Genomic DNA, 21,338 nt, shown 5'->3' with positions numbered 1-21,338 from the left:
CAGCAGTTGACGGCTTTTGTCCTTCCACCCGAAGTCTGTGATGTAATCTTGGCAGCCAGGTGTCCCTCCACCTAAACGGTATACCCCTGTCAGCATAAATTTGTGGCATGGTGTTCCAACAAATCTGTTGATCCCCACTCTGCTCCTCTAACTGAGGTTCTTTAGTTCAGTCTTGTCCTTACTTACTTGATGTGTGCTGCCTTTGAGCCATTGCATAATTGTCCCTTACTTCACCTTACTTTCAAAACTCTTTTTTGTTGCCATCACTTCTGCTTGAGTTATTGAGCTTCAGGTTCTATCTTCTAAGCCTCCATTTTTGTCTGTGCACCCTGACAAAGTGCTGTTACGCACTAGGGCACTGCTCCCAGAGTGAGTGAGCCTCAGGTGCTAACTTCTAAGCCTCCATTTTTGTCTGTGCACCCTGACAAAGTGCTGTTACGCACTAGGGCGTCATGCCTTCCCAAGGTAGTTACATCTTTTCATGTAGGCCAGTCCATCACTTTACCTACTCTTTATGCACCTTCACGTCCTTCTCATGAGGAGAGACTCCACTGCCTGGATCAAAAAATAACGTTGGCGTTCTACCTTAATCGTACTAAAGATTTCCAGGTAGATGATCAACTCTTTGTTGGATATGTAGGTCTGAAGAAAGGGAAGGCGGTGCGAAAACGTACCATCTCGCGATGGTTCCTTTTTGCACCAAGATGTGCTACACTTTGGCAGAGAAGCAACCCCCTGAGGGCTTGCGTGCTCGTTCCACTAGAGCATCTGCTGCTTTCGCAGCATTAGCACGCAGAGTTCCTGTCCTGAATATCTTCCAGGCAGCAACGTGGGCATCCCTGCACACCTTTACTAAACATTACTGCCTGAACAGTCAGGGGCGGCTACTTCGGTCGTTCGGTCCGCCAGGACTTTCCAGTATGATCTTGGATTGCAGCCCAACTCCGAGGATGGCATTGCTTGGGTAGCTATTCTAAGGTAAAGAATCTGCAAATAGAAGTCTCTATCAAATGTACAAGTTACTTACCTTCTGTAACGATACATCTGGTAGAGACATATTCTAGTTGCAGGTTCCTTACCAACCCACCCATCCTTCCCGCTTGCAAACTGATTTCAAGTGACAGGGCTTCTCCATTCAGGGCCCTAGGTCTGGCTCACCCATTTCAGTGTTCTTTGCGGCTCTGCGCTTTGGTGTGGAAAGTTGGGAAAAAAAACTGACGTTACTGCGCTGAGGCGGCATCTATGTACTACTCCCGACATCATCAAGGCGATTACGAATGCCAATGACGTCCTCAGAGTCGACCGACACCACCTAACAACGCGCAAGGGTATTGCTCAAAGAAAAATCTCCGGATCCAGTCTGACTCCTGGGGGGAATTCTAAGGTAAGGAATCTGCAACTAGAATATGTCTCTACCAGATATATTGTTACCGAAGGTGAGGAACTTGTACATCTAGTGGCTTCTGCCCACCTTGGGGGCAGATGGACCTAAATCATAATGCCGATCTTCCCCCAAGGGGGGCAGAAATGACCAGAATATTCTCCCCCAAAAGGGAAGCCACCATTGCCCAAGGGACTGCTACCCAAACAGAAAAACCATCCTCATATAGAAATCCCTGGTGTCTACAGGTTTCTGTCCCCCCCTTTGGGGGCAGGTGGGTGAAAAAAAGGTGATCTGTCCCCAGTGGGGGCCGAAACGGGCAAAATACTTGCTCCCCAAAGGGGAGCGACCCTTGCTGGAAGGGTCACTTCAACAATAAGTTATTTTTTCCCAAAAAATCCCTGGTGTCCAGTGGACATTTCTAGTGCACGATCGTGACCCCATCTGCGATTGTGCAGCAGGAATGCATGCCAAAGAGACATTGGAGGAAAGGAAAACCCTTTCCTTTCCCTGATGCCTCTTTGGTTGGCCTAAAACACTCCCCAGAGGAAAAGGCTCACCGTGTGTGCAGACGCCATCAGATTGTCAAAGGGGGGTGGCACCGGAAGCACTTCCATTGCCATCCCTAATGGGGTTTGCACAAGGGCGCCCACTGGGGAAGCACCAGAGCTTCCCCCGTGGGTGGGTGCCAGGACAGCCGCTAGCCGTCCGACGCCCACGCCCACCATGCATCAGACATCTGGCCGTCTGATGTGTGGAAGGGGTTAAAGGTTTTCAGATAGTATATAAAGTGCAAAACTTGGTCCTTAGGTTATTGGAAAATGTTTGAGGAAATATAAATAATTAGTTTTAGAGAGATTTTATAGGATTAGCCCCAGGGTGCACTTTATTGCTTTACGCAGGTCACTGCAGTTTTGTGTGGGTTACAGAACACTGAATGGACGTTTCCCAAAGTGCTGAAGATGTATAATGCATAAGTAGGTGGTGAATTCCCACAGCGCAGGCTTCAGTGTGCTGCTTGGAGTATACACCAGAAATCAGTCCAGCAATATAGATGAGTTCTTATTTTGTGTTTGAAGTGGATAAAGAAGCAGCCAGAATGAGTAGGCAAGATGTTAGCGATGCAAAATCTCTCATACGTGCAAGATTATGCTTGATTCAGATATGTTATTATATTCCATTGGCTCACAATGTGTTTTGCTTTTCTTTACAGGGTAACTTCTTTCAAAATATAGGTTCTATTACTCTCTTTGCTGTATTTGGAACTGCAATATCAGCTTCTGTTGTTGGAGGCGGGATATTTTTTTTGGGACAGGTAAGATACATTAAAACTTGAGAAATAAAATCATGTATTTAAATATCTTCACAAACTAAAGCTCTAAGGGCGAGATGTATCAAAAGGTTTTGCCCATTATGTGTCTGAGAGAAAATATGTTTGTACAAATGACCTTAAATGTCTTGTCTAATTGTTAATGTGCCCCTTGAATCTTCAAATTGGTTCTTTTATGAAGACAAAGGCAGTAGGCCTGACTCGTTTATTGTGAAATGCATGTGTTATAGTCAAGAGAGAGGTTTTGCTACATGGAATCTCTAATATATATAATTGTTGGGGGCAAGGCTTTTCGTGTTGGTCAAAGGGATAACTGCCTCATTAGATCATCCAAGGGGTAACCCTCTAGCGAAGTGAGAGGGCCTCCCTCTTTGAAGGACCATACAAATAGAAGATTGCACTTTGAGAATCCTTGATAGACCCGCTTAGAAGAGCTTTGCCATCTGTAAATCTGTATACATCTGTAATTTTATTACTGCCCGCCTGATGGGGGTCTTGTGGTAAAACTTAAACTACAGTAGACCTGAGTTTTTATAGTGACAAGCCAATTACAAAAGGCTACAGGCCCCATTTTGGGGATGATTATTGTCTCTTGGATTAGCTAAGATTTAGGGACTGTCCTTACGGTGCCCTGGGAGAAAATGTTGTTACACTCTTGAATAGCATGAGGTTTAAAGCCCTAAATGGCCACTTCTACCAAGATGTACCACCTGGTTGAACACGATCAGATGGGCGTTCTTGTTCATATCTAGATTACACCTTCTGTAATATGAAATTTATTTCCTCTATAGAAGGTTTTAGGATCTGTTCTCGCAGTGAGAGCGATTCCGCCCCAGATAGTAGTTACGAGATTAAGCTTTGACCTACTCGCTAAGATATGGTCGGTGGGAGGCGGTGTGTGTTATGAGGCCCTGAAGCACATCCGATTGAGCTCCTCTTTAGGAGCAATCATAAAGGAGGAGTGTGCCAATTTTGGGCCCAATTGATGCTGACCATTGAACTTTTGTTGAGCAGTGGGACAAGTTTATTCTCGAGCGCAACACAGTTTCCCGTCCCTCCACTGTGACCCTTAAGGGGATGCTTAATTTAAAGAAAGCCCAGAACAGGGCTTCCAGGACACTCAGGAAGCACCCCTATTCTTAGGTACTGACCACTAAACTTAGAGAGGCTCAGAAAGAGTACAAGAAGGCAGGTTTTTTTTTTTTAGAAAAACAGAGGTGCTCAAATGTGTTCTGGGAAAAACTCCTTAGTGGAAGCAAAGATTGGAGTCCACAAACGTTTTGGAGCCTAGTAAATGACCTGACAGGGATTCAGTGGAAATCTGGTTCTGCTAACATTGCGGAGAATGATTGGGTTATTTTCTTGACAAACCATTTTCCTGCTAGTGACCTGGAATGCACTGCACCTCAGGATAACCAGTATTTACAGGTGGTTGGCCGTGCTGCATCAGCCCTGGTAGTCAGGTTTTTTCTCCAATGCGTCTTTGCTGTATTATTGATAGGGCAAGATGGAACAGTGCCCCTGGGACCAACATTATTCTGCAGGCTGTGTTCAAACAGGACGCCCCTTTTTGGGCGGACCATTTTGCAAGCTTGTTTGATCAATATCTTTTTTCTTCAAGGATTCCCGATTCGTGGCCAGGTGCCATTATCCACCTAATTTATAAAGGTGCTCAAGGTCAGATCCAGGTAATTTTAGGCTAATAGCTCTTCTCGATAATGAAGCCAAGTATTACGCTAGCCATCTTTTAGAGGATCTTTGATCCTGGGTCGACCAGAATGGCAAAATTCCCATTTCCCAAACAGGGTTTTCGGCCACTGCTGGTACATCTACGAATCTTTTAGCATTGTCCATTTTGATAGACAAGGCACAAATTTCGACCTCGGTGATGCATTACTGCTTCGTCGATTTAAGGGCAGCATTTGATCGGGTGGTTAGGCACGCTCTTTGGACAAAACTACAACGTTGGGGTATTCTTCCCTTGCTATTGTGGGCTATTATTGAATTGCATACCTGCCACCTGGATTCGCATCAAACTAGTAGACGGTTACTCCGTCTCTAGAAACATTTCAACGCTTCAAGGCGTAAAACAAGGTTGTGTTCTTGCCACTTTATTGTTTAATTTATACATATCCAACCTGTCATCTGCCCTCGATTCTTTCAATTCATATTCCCCCAAAATTGGGGGCCTGCAATTAAGCCATCTTCTGTATGCAGATGCCTGACAATGCTCAGTTACACGAGGGTTGGCCTTCAGCGGCTGCTTGATAAACTGGCCTCCTATACAGCTGGGAATGGCCTCGGGGTAAATCTGCTCAAGAGAAAAGTGGTGTCAATTTGCATGAGAAGGCAGTTGAGCATCATTTGTTTTTATAAGACTAATAAGCTGACCTCTGATTCATCATACAAATATCTGGGAGTGTCCCTTAATGCCAGAGGCAGCTTTATTGTCCATAGGAAGGAGACAGAAGCTAAAGTGCTTGCCTTGCAGGTTGCCTTTGCTAATTTATCTAGAACATTGAGGGGGGCTATCTTGATTCCCCTTTTGAAGGTTATGAGTGTAAAGATCATCCCCTCACTGTCATATGGTCGTGAAGCAATGATGGACATTGGCACTGGACTACTAAATCAGCTGGTCTAGAGAATCTATAAGAGGGTCCTCCGCCTACCGCAAATTGCATCGCCTGCACAGGTGAGGCTGGAACTTGAGCTTTTGGACCAGCAAGTTGTGGGTGCCGGGGTTTTCTTGAAATTCTGTCATAAATTGCGCAGGGCAAAGGCTGGCATTTTACAGTCAGTACTGTGGTGGGAATTAAGTGCACAGGAGAGTAAAGGATCATACCACGGCTTTTTGGGTAAATGTAGACAGTTACTCGAAGCCAATGGGCTCTGGGCTGCCAATCTTCCGCAAGCAGCATTTAATCTGGGGATTAAGAAGAGTGTTCAGCTCTGGTCTTATCGTAGTTACTGAGCTCTTGTAGTTAACCTGAAGCACGCCTGGTCAGTTATTAACTCATTCTGCCCAGGTCCTCCCCCTGGGCTATCTCTCTTGCACCTATGCCATCCATCTGGCAGAAAAAGGTATGGCATTGAGGATGGGTGACTGTGGCTTCTTGAAACATGTTCCGTCTTGGCATTTAGCTCCAGGGGAGGGAGTCACGTGTAGGGGGTTGTGGTATAGGGGAGGAATCCCTTGAACATGTGGTTTGCTTGTGTCCATCATTGCTTCAGGAGCGAAGAAGATTGCTGCGAACTAAGTGGAATGAACTGGGGGTCTGCTCCTGTAGCCAGGCTATAATAGCGCTATTGGACTCTAGGAATACAATGCTAAATGTTTTGGCAGTCAAATTTATCAAGGCTGCCTTGGCCAAATTTCTTTGGGGCACTGCGAGCACGAGTTAACGTGCTCTTGCCCCACTTTGTTCAGGCCAAATTGCGCATTACTCACAATTTTATTTTGACCATTTAACATGGGCCTTAGGGTTGTCAGTGGGTTAGTGAATTAGGGTATGCTTGCACTTTAAGGGTAGAGGGTTTATTATTTAATTGATGTACTCCCGAAGTCCCTTATGTTCATTGGTAACTCTTGGGATGTGCTGTGAATGACTTTGTGGGTATGTTTTTACTGCTATTTATAAGGACAACTTATTATTGTGTATTATATTAATGACCGTCATTGGTTTTATTTTTGTGATGGATTTTTAAATTGTAATGGATTTTATTATCCAAACAATAAATAATATATATATACAGGCCTGATTAATTGACAGGTAAAAGTTATTTCTGATACCATAGGTCTGATCAGAAGGTTTCGACAAATACTGTAACCCTGTCTTATTTTGAAAAGCATTTGTTGAAGCCAGTATGCCTTCAACTCTGGAATGGTATTATTTTGTGTTACAGGCTGTAGACATGTAGATTGTTACATGAAAACTCACAGATTAGGACTAAAGGCAACGCTTTTACTATTGGTCATCTCCACTGTCTAACTTTGAGAGCAGCTTTTTCACTGTGATAATCATTCTTAGATCCATGTGAGAGGTGTAGCATATTGTTTTTACCAATTACAATTTTGTAATGTTATAACTGCACTCAATGGCTCTGTGCTTATGTGTACTTCAGTGGGCCTTTGTTGGTTTTGGTAAAGGCTATGGCCCACCTTAATTCTTTGGGAAAACTTATGTCAGATTCCATAGATTTGACCAGTTTTTGTATGAAAATCTGTTACAGTGCCAGTAGGCCTGACATTTTCTTTCAGAAGTATGGTTAAGGACAATTGGCTTCTAAGGGTATACTGTTATTAAACTGCGCCTAAGCCTGTAGGCAGGTACTGTGTTACACAGAATCTCAGATAACCATGTACTAGGCAAGGGGTTTGATGTTAATTGCCCACTTTGACCAACTGTCCGCATAGGTTTGCACTATACTACTTATTAGGCCCTCAAAGGGATGTTATAGAGTTTTAACAGTTGTAACTATGAAGATATTTGTAATTACACCTTGTTAAAGCTGGTAGATATGTCTTTTGTTATATGAAATGTCACACATTACCGTAAAAGGCACAGAGTTTGGTGTTATCTCTCTCTTTCTCTTCTGTTTTTTGAGAAAACATTTCTCGAAAAAAAAAAAAAATTCATGGCCATGGCAAAACGATACTTGTAGTGCTAGTGAAAGGTTACCCCTGACCAGCAAGATCCCGACTGCTGAACACAGCGTTTTTTGTGCCACACCATCAAGTTAGGGAAGCCTAAAGCACTCTGTGAAATTCAAGCCAACAGACCAATAGTCACCAAAGTGAGCAATTTAATGTTTATTTTTCAGCGCACTTCATGTGGTGCAGTTATATATATCTTTAGAGGATCTTTGGGTTAGTCCTCTCAGGCCATTGTTTAGTATAAGGCCCTTTCATTCTCAGCTTTCATCCATGACACCACTTGGCAAAGGACTAACTGACTACAGCCCTTGACTCTCTTACCCTGTGAGAGACAGCATTTGCTTGATCAGCTTGAAAATCAATTCAGTGCCCGCATTGATGCACCAGTCTTTGTTGTCCATTTTCTCTTTTTTTACAGCTCCTCTTTAATGTGATCCTTCTTCACATTTTATTTACATTGATAGAGCATGCTACAGCTTCCCAGAATATGCTAATGGGCCAATTGGTAGCCATTCAATTCATTTGCAGTGCAATGCATCCCATGCGCCTGCTGCCACTAAATGATGCAACCTGTGACAGCAATTCTGGAACTTTAAAACAACAATACACTATTTACAATGTAATTGAAATACAGGTGCACTCAGTTGTAAATAATTATATTTGATACTGCAAGCATATGACCGCCATGCATAAGTTGTTGAGTTTGTGCATGTGTTTTATTGTGGTTGTGTAAGCAGGTGAATTCTAGACTAAGTCAGTGGGCGCAAGAATGCACGAATGGCTGGCAGTGCATGTATGATGACAAATTCAGTGCCTAAACACTCCAACAGCTGAAGAGGCACTTTCAATAATAAGTCATACCAATTTGCATTGCCAGTACCTGTTATTGCAGGAAATATTGTATGTTAGCTCTTTTTCTCTAATGTTAATACAGTAGTGATGCATTTTGTGAATTTTGTCTTTAACAATGGCATAGAAAGAAAGACTTTAAATACAAATATACACATAGGTATGTTAGACAGTCACTGCTTCATCATGAGTTTAATGAAGTGTTACCTTCTTAAATGTTGATACCCGCAGGGCATATAACTGTAGCCGTTTAAAGCTACCATCATCTTTTGCACCTAGTGTTACGAGTTTATTTCTGTAGCATTTGACAGTCACATCTCCGTTAATTATTTATTAATTAAAAAAATTGTACATGAGGATGCAGTAGAACTAGACCAATGGTTGAAGGGTTGTCAGTTGCTTTTGTTGATTATCTTTAGTCACTGTAACCAGATGTATGTTTAACCCCTAGGGTGCCCGGTACGAGCTGGTCTCGTCCTCGCACACGGTTCCCTTGTGCCGGGGACGAGACCAGCTTGCCCTGCACCCGGCCCCCGTGAGCCTCCCTTCCACCCCCCCCAGTCGGGATGGAAGGGGAATCGCTTCCCCGCCCGGCACCCCCCCCACCCCCTCCCCAAAGAGACGTCTGATGATGTTGGCAACTCATCAGAGGTCACCTCCCATGCCACTAGAAGCATGCTTCCAGTGCGATGCAGAAGAGAAATGCTCAGCATTTCTCTTCCACTCTGGAGGAGCCCACTAGACACCAGGGATTTTTTTTTATACTAACGTATAAGGGTAGCGGCTCCTTGGGCAAGGGCCACTCCCCAGGGTGGCAAAATATTTTTAAGCCTTTTCTGCCCCCCCGGGGGCAGATCAGCCTATTATAATTAGGCCTATCTGCCCCCCCAGGGGGGGAACCCCTAGACACCAGGGATATGTATTTTTGTTTACTTGACGTTGTTATATATGTGGAGTGACCCCTTAGGCAAGGGTTGCTCCCCTGGGGGGGCAGATCGTATTTAGGCCAGCCTAGTTTTATTAGGCCAATCTGCCCCCAAACGGGGCAGAAACCACTAGACACCAGGGATTTTTTTTTTTTTTTTTTTAATACTTGTGCATAAGAGGAGCGGCCCCTCCCCAGGCGGGCAATATATTTTTAGGCCTTTTCTGCCCCCTGGGGACAGATCGGCCTATAATAATTAGGCCTTTTCTGCCCCGGGGGGTGGGGGGGGGGGCAGAAACCCCTAGACACCAGGGATATTTTTTTTTGTTTTGTTTACTTTATGTTTTTATGTATGGGATATGACCCCTTAGGCAAGGGTCACTCCCCTAGGGGCAAATTGTAGTTAGGCCATTTCTGCCCTTCTTGGGGGTAGATCGACCCATTTTCATTAGGCCAGTCTGCTCCCAAGGGGAGCAGAAACTACTAGACACCAGGGATATATATATATTTTTTTAGACATGCACATAGGGGGAGCGGCCCCTTGGGCAAGGGCCGCTCCCCATGGGAACAAAATATTTTTAGGCCTTTTCTTCCCCCCCTGAGGGCAGATCAGCCTATTATAATTAGGCCGATCTGCCCTGGGGCAGAAACCCCTAGACAGCAAGGATATTTTTTTTTGTTTACTTTATGTTTTTATGTATGGGGAGTGACACCTTAGGTAAGGGTCGCTCCCCTGGGGGGCAAATTGTATTTAGGCTATTTCTGCCCCCGTGGGGGCAGATTGGCCAATTTTTATTTGGACAATCTAGAAACCACTGGACACCCGGGATTTGTATTTTGTTTGCGTCAATTTCACACAATGGGAGCGACCCCTTAGGCAAGGGTTTCTCCCCTGGTGACAGAAACCACTTAGGTACCAGGGATTGGTGTGTGTGTATGTGTGTTTTGTTTGAGAGGGCCGTCCCTTGAGCAAGGGTCGCTCCCCTTGGGGGCACATTACTGTTGGCCATATCTGTCCGGGCAGATCGGCCTGTTTTTGGAAGGCCCATCTGCGCCCAAGGGGGGCAGAAAGCCCACCAGGCTCCAGGGAAGATTTTTTTTTCAAAATAGGAGGGTGGGGTATGGCCATACCCTCACCCCAAATAAATGGGGCCAAAGTTGTTCTGCCCACCAGTGGCCACACCCCGGGGGGCAGAAAGTCTACTAGATGCCAGCGGGAAAGGAAATTGTGTGGTGGTGGCTACCAACCAGTATGGGCCTGGTTACGCCCCCACCCCAACTGCAGGGGGTAACAGTCTTTCAGCTCTCCCCCACACTCTAAAACATCTTATCCCACAGCAAGCAAGAAGACATTTGATTATTTTGGGTTTTAGTTTTTACATTTGGCCCATTGGCTAACTCTCAAAATTGTCCCACTTGGAATGGTGAGGGCTGCACTTTATGGACTTTGGGACGCTGCCATGTAGAAAAATCCACAAGACTTAGACACATCTGAAAACTAAACATCTGTGCTTCACATGCACCCCGCACCATTTTCTTACCCACAATGCCCTGCAAACCTCCAACTTTGCGGGAAATCTGGAAATCACACAATTTTTCCACATTTTTGTGATGGAACCTTCCAGAATCTGCAGGAATCCACAAAATTCCTACCACCCAGTATTGTCTCATCTATACTGATAAAACGTTTGCCCCACTTGTCAGCCTAAAAAAGTTTTTTTTTTAAACTGCCCTTTTGGACCCGCTTTAGTTCCCCCTCACTTTCGACATGTTTTTGGCTCCTCCCTGTCACAAGCACTTGGCCCACCTACACAAGTGAGGTATAATTTTTACCGGGAGACTGAGGGGAACGTTGGGTGGTAGGAAATTTGTCCCAGTGCAGTGATCCCACACAGAAATGTGGGAAAATGTGATTTTTTTTGTTGTTAAATTTGAGGTTTGCTGAGGATTCTGGGTGTGAAAACATTGGGGGATCCATGCAAATCACACCTCCCTGGATTTCCTCGGATGTCTAGTTTTCGGAAAAGTTGCGTTTGGTAGGTTTCTCTGTATGGCTGCTGGGCCCAGGACCAAAAACACAGGGCCCCCATCCCCCTCCCTCCACAAAAACAGGTAGTTTAACAATTGATAATTTGGATGTTCCACATAGTGTTTTGGGGGTTTTCCTTTCGCGGGCACTGAGCCTACCCACACAAGTGAGGTGCCATTTTTATTGAGAGACTTGTGGGAACGCTGTGTGGAAGGAAATTTGTGGCTCCTCTCAGATTCCAGAACTTTCTGTCACCAAAATGTGAGGAAAAACTGTTTTTTTGTAGCCAAATTTTGAGGTTTGCAAAGGATTCTGGGTAACCGAACCTGGTGAGAGCCCTACAAGTTACCCCATCTTAGATTCCCCTACGTGTCTAGTTTTCAAAAATGCGCAGGTTTGGTAGGTTTCCCTAGGTGCTGGCTAAGCTACAGGCCAAAATCCACAGCTAGACACTTTGCAAAAAAACCTCTCTTTTCTGTCAAAAAATGTGATGTATCCACGTTGTGTTTTGGGGCATTTCCTGTCACGGGCGCTAGGCCTACCCATACAAGTGAGGTATCATTTTTATCGGGAGACTTGGGGGAATGCTGGGTGGAAGGACATTTGTGGCTCCTCTCAGATTCCAGAACTTTCTGTCACCAAAATGTGAGGAAAAAGTGTTTTTTTTTTAGCCAAATTGTGAGGTTTGCAAAGGATTCTGGGTAACACAACCTGGTGAAAGCCCCACAGGTCACCCCATCATGGATTCCCCTAGGTGTCTACTTTTCAGAAATACACAGGTTTGGTAGGTTTCCCTAAGATGCCGGCTGAGCTACAGATCAAAATCCACAGCTAGGCACTTTGCAAAAAACAGGTCTGTCTTCTTTGGGAAAATGTGATTTGTCCACGTGGTGGTTTGGGGCATTTTCTGTTGCGGGTGCTAGGCCTACACACACAGGAGAGGTACCATATTTATCGGGAGACTTGGGGGAACGCTGGGTGGAAGGAAATTTGTGGCTCCATTCAGATTCCAGAACTTTCTGTCACCAAAATGTGAGGAAAAAGTGTTTTTTTCTTTAGCCAAATTTTAAGGTTTGCACAGGATTCTGGGTAACAGAACCTGGTGGGAGCCCCACAAGTCCTCCCATCTTGGTTTCTCCTAAGTGCCTAGTTTTAAAAAATGGGCAGGTTTGGTAGGTTTCCTGTGGTGCTGGCTGAGTTAGAGTTTAAATTCCACAGCTAGGCACGTCAGTTTTCAATGTAAAAATGTGATGTGTCCATGTTGCGTTTCCTGTTGCAGGCATTAGGCATACCCGCGGAACACAGAATAGCAGAACAAGTGTTATTGCCCCTTGTCTTTCTATACATTTTTTCCTTCCAAATGTAAGACAGTGTGTAAAAAAGACGTCTATTTGAGAAATGCCCTGTAATTCATGTGCTAGTATGGGCATCCCAGAATTCAGAGATGTGGAAATAACCACTGCTTCTCAGCACCTTATCTTGCACTGATGTTGGAAATACAAAGGTTACCGTGATACCTATTTTTTACTCTTTATATTTCAGCAAATGAATTGCTGTACACCCTGTATAGAGCGAAAACCCATTGAAAGGTGTAGCTCATTTATTGGCTCTGGGTACCTAGGGTTCTTGATGAACCTACAAGCCCTATATATCCCTACAACCAGAAGAGTCCAGCAGACGTAACAGTATATTGCTTTAAAAAATCTGACATCGCAGTAAAAAGTTACAGAGTAAAACGCAAAGAACAATTGCTGTTTTTTCACTTCAATTTCAATATTCTTTATTTCAGCTGTTATTTTCTGTAGGAAAACCATGTAGGATCTACACAAATTACCCCTTGTTGAATTCAGAATTTTGTCTACTTTTCAGAAGTGTCTAGCTTTCTGGTATCCAGCATTGTTTTCACACCCATTCCTGTCACTAAGTGGAAGGAGGCTAAAAGCACAAAAAATAGTAAAAATGGGGTATGTCCCTGTAAAATGCCAAAATTGGGTTGAAACATGTGGTCTTTCTGATTCAAGTCTGCCTGTTCCTGAAAGTTGGGAAGCTGATGATTTTAGCACCGCAAACCCTTTGTTGATGCCATTTTCAGGGAAAAGAACACAAGGCTGCTTCTGCAGCCCTTTTTTCCCCATTTGTTTTTAAAAAACAAAAATTTTGCTGTATTTTGGCTAATTTCTTGGTCTCCTTCAGGGGAGCCCACACACTCTGGGTACCTCTAGAATCCCTAGGATGTTGCTAAAAAAAGGACCTAAATTTGGTGTGCGTAGCTTATGTGGACAAAAAGTTATGAGGGCCTAAGCGCGAACTGCCCCAAATAGCCCAAAAAATGGCCTGCCACCTGAGAGGGGAAAAGCCTGGCAGCGAAGGGGTTAACATTTGTGTGACAGCAGAACGGTTTGTGTTTTTTAGGACATTCTTCAGTGCTGTGGGACTATGAAGTCTTAAGGTCTGGCTTCCATCCACGCATTATTTGTTTGTACATTTGTTGCTTAACAAATTGTGCCATTGTCATACAGAGGGTTCTGTTGTGTGAGTAGTGCGGTGTTCATTATTGCAAACATTTTATCTGCTTGTCCCCGTGTTCCTTGTGAATGGTGCAAAGATTTTTGAACTTTATTCTTGTGTTTACACAGAGCCATGGTAGTGCTTTTGTGGTTGGCGTTTTGTGTTGCTCATTTTCAGGTTAGGTTCCAGCACATTGTGGCAGAATGGTTTTGAAGCCTTTGCCTCCTGTCTAGGAGCTTCTTGTAAAGGTCAGTGTACATGATGTATCTGTAGTCGAGGCAGGCTGTAAGAAGCGTGTCAGTGAACTCCACATGATTGTTGGATGGAGGATTGGAACCATTTTTTGAAGGGTAAGACGAAGGTAGATGTATTTGACCACAGCATTGACTTGGGGCCAGAAGGAAAGTTCTGAATCTAAAATAACACCAAGATTCCTTACTTTCAGCAGTGTTGATGGCTGCACACCAAGACTGGTTGATTTCTTTAAAGGTAGTGTGCTGAATTCTCTTTCCCCCAACACTCTTTCCATTCTGGAAACTGAAGCAGTTGATGTATTTACCCAACATGAATCACGTCAAAAGATATGGTCATAAGGGTTCAGCACCCAGATTAAATATTGCTGTGTGACAGAGGTGGACCACAGAAAAATGAAAGTTCTGAATGTGCTTTTGGACATGGACTTATCTTTGATTCATTCTTCTTGTGAGTAGCAGGATTTGACCTGACTGAATTCCAAAGTAGTAGAGTAGCAATGATTATGATATCTTCCAAATGCACCAGTTCTATACAAGAGATAGAGATGAGCATGGAATCCCCCGCAGCTTCCTACAGAAACCGTTTTTTAGGGTCGAGCCTGCGATAGCATGTGCTAGCGCATGTGTCTCACTTGCGAGACACTCCTGTAAACTAAAGAGGGCTGGGACCCCCCCTGTTGCTTAACATTTGTTGGCTTGCGTGACGCTCTTATTTAAAGCCTTGTAATATTTCACTACAGGCTAAGCTTCTTTTCCATTCTTGTCTGTGGAGCAGAAACCAAGCACTGATCAATTCAACTTAATGGGTGCCCTTCTGCTGCTACTGAAGTGATTGAGGTACTTCTTTTTCACTTATAGGGCCCTGCAAACAGAAGGCATGTGACTGGCAAAAACATGCCCCGCAGGACACACAAAATTACAAAGATGTATTTTGTATGGTAAACTCTTTTATTTTATTTTGCCAAATCTTCTTTTCTCACTTTGCACTAATTTTTTGTTTTTGCTTGTGGGTGCTGTTCTTAAAGCATGACAATTATCTTGTTCTAAATATTACAAAGCAAACTTTTTTCTTTAATATGTGTAATTTCCCAAATTATGCTTTAACACAAAATCATGCAGTACACCCCAATCCACCTCAGTCCAATGCACATCACCCCAATCCACCCCCACTCAATCCAGTCGACCCCATACCAATCCAATACACCCCATTCCAATCCAACCCACTTCAATCCAAACCACTCACCCCAATCCACTCCAATTCACCACACTCCAATCCTCCCAACCCACTCCTCTCCAATCTGCCCCACTCCAATCCAAAACAATCTTTCCCATTCCAATTTAAAACAATCTGTCCTACTCCAATCTAAAACAATCCACCCCACTCCAACACAAAACAATTTGCCCCTCTCAAGTATGCCTCACTCCAGTTCAAAACAATGTGGTCTTCCCCACTTCAGTTTGCCCCACCCCAATCCCAATCAATCTGCCCCTCTCTAATCTACCCCATGCCAATCCAAAACAATCTGCTCCACTCCAGTCTAAATATGCCCACTCCATTCCAAAGCAATCTGCCCAAATCCAGTCTCCCCCACTCCAATCCAGAGCAATCTGCCCCAGTACAAAACAATTTGCCACACTCCAATCTAAAACAACATGCCCCACTCCAACCTAAAACAACCTGCCCCACACCAGTCCAAAACGATCTGTCCCTCTCTAGCCTTCCCCACTCCAACTTGCCACACTCAAATCCAAAACAATTGGCCCCTCTTCAATCTGCCCCACTCCAATCCCAAAACATCTGTTCAATTGCATTTGCCATACTCTAACCCAAAACAATCTGCCCCACTCCGATCTCAAGAAATCATCCCCAATCCAGTCTGCCCCACTGTAATCCCCAAAATTTGCCCCACTGCAATCCAAAACAATTTGCCCCACTCCAATCCAAAACAATGTGCCCCACTCCAATCAAAATCAATCTACCCAACTCCAATTCAAGACAGTCTGCCCCACTCTAGTTCAAGACAATTTGCCCCACACCAGTCTGCCCCATTCCAATCCAAAACAATCTGCCCCTCCCCAAACCAAAACAATCTGCCCACTCCAATGCAAAACAATTTGCCCCACTCCAGTCTGCCCCACTCTAATCCCAAACAATCTGCCCCACTCAGTCTGCCCTACTCCAATCCAGAGCAATCTGCCACACTACAATCTGCTTCACTCCAATCCTAAACACTTTGCCCCACTCCAATCCTAAATAATCTGCCCCACACCAATCCAAAACTATCTGTCCTTCTCCAGCCCACCCCACCCTGCACCACTCAAATAAAAAACAATTGACCCCTCTTCAATCTGCCCCACTCCAATCCAAAACAATCTGTTAAATTGCAATCACCCTACTCTAACCCAAAACAATCTGCCCCACTCCAATCCCAAGCAATCTTTCCCAAACCATTCTGCCACACTGCAATCCAAACAATTTGCCCACTCCAGTCCAAAACAATGTGCCCCACTCCAATCCAAATCAATCTGTCCCACCCCAATCCAAGACAATCTGCCCCATTCCAATCCCAAACAATCTGCCCCACTCCAGTCTAAACAGTCTGCCCCACTCCAGTCTGCCCCACTCTTATCTTAGTCTTTTCCACTCCTATCCAAAACAATCTGCCCACTCCAATCCAACACAGTCTGACCCACTCCAATCCAAAACAAGCTGCCCAACTCCAGTCTGCCCAGTCTTCTCCACTCCAGTCAACAGTCTGCCACAGGCCAATCCAAAACAATGTGCCCCATTCAAATCTAAAACAATCTGCCACATGCCAGTCAGTCCCACTCCTGTCCAAAACAATCTGCCTCACTCAAATCCAGAACAATCTGCCTCACACCAATCCAAAACGATCTGTCCCTCTCCAGCCTGCCCTACTCAAGCCTGCCCCACTCCAGTCCAAAACATTGTGCCCACTCCAATCTGTCCCATTTCAATCACCAATCTGCCCCACTCCAATCTGTCCCCCATGTAAAACAATCTGCCCCACTCCAATAAAAAACAAATCTGCTCCACTCCAATCCAAAATAGTCTGCCCCACTCCAGTCCAAAACATTGTGCCCACTCCAATCTGTCCCATTTCAATCACCAATCTGCCCCACTCCAATCTGTCCCCCATGTAAAACAATTTGCCCTACTCCAATTCAAAACAATCTGCCCTACTCCCATCTACCCGACTCAAGCCAAAACAATCTGCCTAACTCTTATCGGCCCAACTCCAAACCAAAACTATGTGGCCCTTCTCCAATCTTCCCCACTCCATTCTGTCCCACTCCAATCCAAAACAATGTGCCCAACTCCAATCCAAAACAATGTGCCCCACTCTAATCCCAAACAAACTGCCTCACTCCAATCCCAAACAATCTGCCACACTCCAATCCCTATCCGCCCCACGCCTATACAAAACAATCTGCCCCACTCAATCCCAAACAATCTGCCCCTCTCAATTCATATCAATCTGCCCCACTCCAATCTGCATCATCCCGGTCTGTCCCACTCCAGTCCAAAACAATCTACCCTAATCCAAACTCCCCCACTGCTAACCAAAACAATCTGCCCAAATCCAGTCCAAAACAATCTGCCTCACTCCCATCTGCCCCACTTCAATCCAAAACAGTATGTCCCACTCGAATCTGCCTCACTCATTCCCAATCTGCCCCATTCCAATCCAAACAATCTGCCCCACACCTAACCAAAACAGAATGCCCCACTCCAATCTGCCCCAGTCCACTCTGCCTCACTCAATCCAAAACAATACGACCCACTCCAATCTGCCCCACTTCAGTTCAAAACAATCTGCCCCTCTCCAATCCAAAACCATTTCACTTACTCCAATCTGTCCCACTCCAATCCAAAACAATCTGCACCAAACAAGTCTTCCTCACTCCAGTCAAAACCAATGTGCCCCACTCAATCCAAAACAATCTCCCCCACTCCAATCTCCCCCACTGCTAACCAAAACAATCCGCCCCAATCCAGTCCAAAACAATCTGCCTCACTCCCATCTGCCCTACTTCAATCCAAAACAGTATGTCCCAATCAAATCTGCCTCACTCAATCCCAAACAGTCTGCCCCATTCCATTCCAAACAATCTGCCCCACACCTAACTAAAACAGAATGCCCCACTCCAATCTGCCCCAGTCCACTCTGCCTCACTCAATCCAAAACAATACGACCCACTCCAATCTGCCCCTCTTCAGGTCAAAACAATCTGCCCCTCTCCAATCCAAAACAATTTCACTTACTCCAATCTGTCCCACTCCAATCCAAAACAATCTGCACCAAACAAGCCTTCCTCACTCCAGTCAAAACCAATGTGCCCCACTCAATCCAAAACAATATACCCCACTCCCATCTTCCCCAATGCTAACCAAAACATTCTGCCCCACTCCAATACAAAACATTATACCTCACTCCCATCTGCCCCACTTCAATACAAAACAATCTACCCCACTCCAGTCTGCCTCACTCAATCCAAAACAATATGACCCCCCCCCCCCAATCAGGCCACACTCCAGTCCAAAACAATCTGCCTCCAGTCATTAAACAAAAATCTGATGTAATGAGATAACTACATCTTGAACCTAGATTACATATGTATTCCGTTTACAGCCTATTATGTAACTGAATTTCACAAAAGCAGGGCGAAGCAGAAGTGTGATTTCTAGTGACCCATTATTTGATCAGGCATGTGCATGTGGGGAAGAGCGGGACCTCAGTTTGGATCTGGGACATCCATCCCATCTAGATATTGCACCCACCTTCTCCATATATTTTTATGTTTTTGGGAGGCAGCCGTGGGCTTCATATTTTGGGAGTTCAAAAACTCGGCCAGTCGGTGCCCTGTTTTCACACCAAGGCATTGGTGGCTGGTATTTTCAGTTCTGAGCAATATCTCTTCTCTCCACTGATAAAAATATTCTTAAAACACTCTTCTCTACATTAGTGCACACCTCGACCTCTATCACATTAAGTAGAGCCACTTTCGGGCTCCGGTCCACTGGTCTACCCCTAACAGGCTAACATTTGTGAAAAATCACTAGCCAAAAGGGCTCCAGTACAGGGTAGGACAATACAGTGTGTATGCAGTCCAGTCACCCTGGATTTTAATCCAGTCCATAAATATCAGTTGCAAAGAAAATGTCCTTTCCGTTTCATATTTTGAAATGACCAGGTGCAAATTAAAGCACTGTGCTGTGTTTCCTAGCCCCTGCATAAAATCCATACTATGCATCTGCATGACCATTTTCTCTTGTGCCCAGTACTGCATTGTCTTCATTGAAATCCTATCCACCCATTTAAACATACAATCAATAAAAGAAATTGGAGAGTGGCATTTAGTATCATTTATTAACTTCTTTGTGGAAGCTGGTTGAATGATCATGTTTTCTTCTATGGCGGGATAAGGTCTCTCCATGCCACAGGGAACATGTTTGTTAAGACTGGACTCCAAATTCAGCATTGCTGCTGACCCAGATTGCTTCCATAAGATCTGGAAGGGAGAATACTGGTCATTAGGTTGTTCAGCGGGTATAGAGCCAATACTCAGATTCCTAACTCCACGAACAAGAAGACATCTGGCATATCCTCTTCTGCCCCCTGATGGTACCAACCTTGGCACGGGCCAGGCCTGAGGATACCTTTAATGTATATTTTGCTGAATTGGTCTTAGAGACAATTCCCTGCCCCTAGGTGGAATGAGTGGTGGTAGACAAGGTCAGGCAGAAGAGCAGTGGAATCTGTGCATTGACGTCCCAGGAACACAGGTAGACATTCCTCATTTAGCCCCAGTTCATGAGAACACTATGCAAATGGTGAGATATTCATGATACATTTATATTTATCAGTTCATAAATAAACCAGGGATGTGAGCATTCTGTACAGAGCGGGAGTGTCGCTTTGAGGAAGTAAATGCCTTTTGAATATTGTTTACATGGCGCTACAGATACGGTAAGATGAATCGATTCTAAAACTTTGCCAAATCTTTAGAGTGTGACTACAAGCACACATCCCTCCCGGAGGATCTATGATATGAGAATCCAAATACTACCGAGTAGGTTACGCATGCACCACGGATGTGCTGTTTGGGGTGTTTCACGTGTTTACATGTTTAAAAGTTTTAAATGTAGTATGTCTTGTACTGTTGATTGTGAGAGTACTTTAGTCTCTCAGTCCTGATATTCACGAGTGCCGTATCCCATGGGTGGGGTGCAGTTTGCAAATAGGTGGCACCACAAACAACATATATAGCTGCCCATTACAAATATGGGGCTATGATAACTATGCCTCTCTTGTATTTCCACAGGTATCAATGACGAACACCATAAACTAAAGGTATCATCTTATGATGCCACATTAGTAAGGTGAATTGCTCCATATCACAGAGCATGTATTATTTATGCTTTCATTAGACATAGTCAAACAAGGAGTGGCACCAGGGAATCCTCCTTGGTCCTGAAGAGGAGCCTCGGGTTAAGGCTCCGAAACATGTAGACTAGGAAGTCAGGTACAATACATCCCCAACTTCCGCAGCCCCATTTTAATCATACCGCCTCCAAGAGATCTAGTAAATCATTGGAATTACTAGGAGACAGGTATTTTAACTCAACCAAGACCCCTCCACTCCTATCCCTCCTGTGATTCACATTGACAAGACTACATCAGTGCTCCCACGTATCCTGTAGGTCATAGCACACCCCGGTCCGTAGCGGAATGGGAAGAAACCCAATGATGACGCATGCCACCAAGGGGTTACCCTGGTGGGTTAGGGTTTTCTAACAGGAAAATCCTTTTTTCCTGTCCATCCTGTGGTAGTTCTTTTAGCTGGGCCTCTTTTGTAATGTCATAATTATCTTATGCCATAAGCTGAAAACTAGCAGATAGTCGTGCTGGTGAAGAAATACTTGAGGATTGAGAGATGTCTATATAACTATTTCATACTTACGTTTCCATTAATTTCCTTTCAATTTATCAAACACTCAGGATTCAAAATATCACTTTTTCATAGACACGTAGGTTAGACTTTACAGCGTGCCATGTTTAAAAAAAAAAGTACTTTTAAAAATGTTGAAAGACAAATGATAGGACATTTTATTGATTGCTGGCTCCTTGCTTCTTCCATTATTATGAATTTCACGTTTCACATTTGTCTTGGTAAAACTTTGTAAACTCTGAATAAATATTGTGTGTCTTACAATTTATTCCTGTACATGTACTGTTAAAGACTGTAGACTTTTCTATGTTGTTCTTCTGTGCCATATTATATAGAATTAAAACTTTAAATTTAAAACGGTCAATTCGAAAGCTACTTGAAAAACTAAAGCCCCTGCATAAAATAGTGAACATTTTTTTTTTTAAATCAGGTT

General features: G+C 44.3%; 1 protein-coding gene across 1 annotated transcript in view; it reads left to right on the top strand.

Annotated features, from left to right (window-relative positions):
- The window catches only part of SLC9A8 (solute carrier family 9 member A8), a 567,556-nt gene that overhangs the window by 275,151 nt on the left and 271,067 nt on the right, over nt 1–21,338 (top strand). The window contains exon 6 of the mRNA XM_069243441.1: nt 2,595–2,696. Coding sequence (XP_069099542.1) covers nt 2,595–2,696 — 102 coding nt within the window. The remainder of the gene's footprint in view (nt 1–2,594; nt 2,697–21,338) is intronic.

Source organism: Pleurodeles waltl, chromosome 7, assembly GCF_031143425.1.
Source record: "Pleurodeles waltl isolate 20211129_DDA chromosome 7, aPleWal1.hap1.20221129, whole genome shotgun sequence".
NCBI classification, from domain to species: Eukaryota; Metazoa; Chordata; class Amphibia; order Caudata; family Salamandridae; genus Pleurodeles; species Pleurodeles waltl.
This window is presented reverse-complemented; position numbering and strand designations above follow the sequence as displayed.